The sequence below is a fragment of the Myripristis murdjan genome, chromosome 24 (genome assembly GCF_902150065.1).
Source record: "Myripristis murdjan chromosome 24, fMyrMur1.1, whole genome shotgun sequence".
Taxonomy (NCBI): domain Eukaryota; kingdom Metazoa; phylum Chordata; class Actinopteri; order Holocentriformes; family Holocentridae; genus Myripristis; species Myripristis murdjan.
The window spans coordinates 496,093-498,592 of NC_044003.1; the positions used below are offsets into that span (position 1 = coordinate 496,093).

The 2,500-nt window shown below is 48.3% G+C and overlaps 1 protein-coding gene across 1 annotated transcript in view; it reads left to right on the top strand.

Moving 5' to 3' along the window:
* Window positions 1–2,500, top strand: part of LOC115355818 (serine/threonine-protein kinase PAK 6-like) — an 18,629-nt gene that overhangs the window by 10,982 nt on the left and 5,147 nt on the right. The window contains exons 2-3 of the mRNA XM_030046714.1: window positions 1–10; window positions 1,762–2,406. The exon at window positions 1–10 is cut by the window's left edge and continues 203 nt beyond it. Coding sequence (XP_029902574.1) covers window positions 1–10; window positions 1,762–2,406 — 655 coding nt within the window. The remainder of the gene's footprint in view (window positions 11–1,761; window positions 2,407–2,500) is intronic.

Here is a 2,500-nt window from a genome sequence, read left to right on the forward strand (position 1 = left end):
ACCCAAGAAGGTGAGGGGCCTTTGCAGCCGACAGCCAGCAGAGGATGAGTTAAAAAAAAGAAAAGAATAAAAACATTTTATATTTACAGGTAAAACAATTATTCACTAAAAATTAAAATATGTGTAATATCACATTAAAGCTAAAAACAGCCGCTCTCATCAAACCCGAACCTGAACCCGAACCCGAACCCGAACCTGAGCCTGTCTGTTCCAGTTTGTGACGCAAAAACCAGACCAGTTCAGTCTGTGAGGCGCGGCGCCCGCTAACGGCTCAGCAAACAGGACGTAGAGGAGCTTCAAGCCTCTGAAAGCTCCTCCTGTTTCTTAAATATTCTAAAACAAGTCTCTAAGCACCAGGATGTGGAAAACGGCGTCACCTGCCTCAGGTGGCAGGCCCGGGTCAGGGTTAGCTCAGGGCAGAGGTACAGATCCTCTGCACACCAGGAAGTGGATCTGACCCAGGATCAGCGCTGACAACCCCCCCACCCCCACAGACACACACACACACACACACACACACACACCTGTATTGTTGCGTGGTCAGGTGATATGTGCTCACCTGAGAAGCAGGTCAACCGTCTGAAAGCCGAGCAGCTTCATTTGTTTTCTTTCAGGCACGAGCGACTGAACAGGAAATGACCCAAAATCAGCAAGAAATTAAAAAATTTTTTTTTTAAAACAAACAAACAAAAAAACTTACAAGAAAATAATCTGGAAATTATAAAAAGGAACTTATGTGTAATTAAACATTAAGCAAAAAATAAAATAAAATAAAACAAAAACAACCAAACAAACAAAATATTCTGTAAGTCTCTCCTCTGCTGTCCGCTCTAATCTGCATAATTTAGGTGTCGTTTTTTTCTTACCATCCATCTGTTGTTATAGTTCAAGTGTTTTTTTATATATATATTCTGTTTTTAAACATTTTAATTGTAATATTTTTTTTAAATAATTTTTTAAACACTTTCTATGTATCAGTGTGATGCTGCTGTAAAGAGCTGTGAGCTGTGCTCAGGAAGTTGTGAAGCACAACTTACTGACTCACTGATTTCACGATGTCCTGATTTCCTGATTTCCTGACTTCCTGATTTATTGACTTCCTGATGTACTGATTTCCTGATTTACTGACTTCCTGACTTCCTGATGTCTTGATGTCCTGATTTCCTGATTTCCTGACTTCCTGATATCCTGATTTCCTGATTTCCTGACTTCCTGATTTATTGACTTCCTGACTTCCTGATGTCCTGATGTCCTGATTTCCTGATTTCCTGACTTCCTGATTTCCTGATTTCCTGACTTCCTGATTTCTTGATTTCCTGACTTCCTGATGTCCTGATGTCCTGATTTCCTGATTTCCTGATTTCCTGACTTCCTGATGTCCTGATTTCTTGATTTACTGACTTCCTGACTTCCTGATGTCCTGATGTCCTGATTTCGTGATTTCCTGACTTCCTGATGTCCTGATGTCCTGATTTCCTGATTTCCTGACTTCCTGATGTCCTGATTTCTTGATTTACCGACTTCCTGACTTCCTGATGTCCTGATTTCCTGATTTCCTGACTTCCTGATGTCCTGATTTCTTGATTTACCGACTTCCTGACTTCCTGATGTCCTGATTTCCTGATTTCCTGACTTCCTGATGTCCTGATTTCCTGACTTCCTGATGTCCTGATGTCCTGACCTCCTGACTTAGTCAAAGTGTGAAGCTGCAGCTCGGTTCATTGTGATGAAGGTGATGATGACGAGCTGCTTCCTGTGCAGATGATCGTGCGCGGCAGCTTCATCGGTCATGGCGACTACATCTCCCACGTCATCGCCGAGATGAGCCGCCTGTCCGTCACCGGCTCCAACTCCCTGCGCCGCAGCAGCCCGTCGGCACGGAAACGGGCCAAGTCTCTGGGTCGGTTGGGCGAGCTGGCGGAGGGCGACGCCTACCAGTACGAGGAGCTGAACCGGCAGGACGAGCGGAGGAACGGCGGCGCCCCCTACTGGCAGGACCGCGTACGGCAGGTCCGCAGCGAGAGCGGCAGCCCCAAACTGGCGGGGAAGCAGCCGCCGTCCGTTAACGGGGCGCTGCTGCGAGCCAAGTCTTCATATGAGATGAGAAGCCCTGCTGCGGCCACGCCCACTGTGACCACGCCCACCGCACCTGCAGTGAGGCTGCTCCAGAGGACGAGCAGCACGGCGGCACATTACGGCCACAGTGAGAGGGCGGGCCCGGCGGGCGGCGTGGGGCCGAGGGAGCTGCTGTCCAGACAGAGGCCCACTTCCTGTCACTACAACCTACAGACGCTGGAGACCAACGCCAGGGCCAGCCTGAGGCCCCGGCCGGCCAATCAGCTGCCAGACCTGCTGTCCTCCTCCAGGGAAACTCCCAGAAGGCCACACTCCTCCTACGACCTCAAGGTAACTGTCAGCCTCTGACTGGTACATGTTTGTATCTTTATTTGTTTTTATAGAAAAGCCTGAAGCCTCAGCCTCTGAAACCTGAGCATGGCCC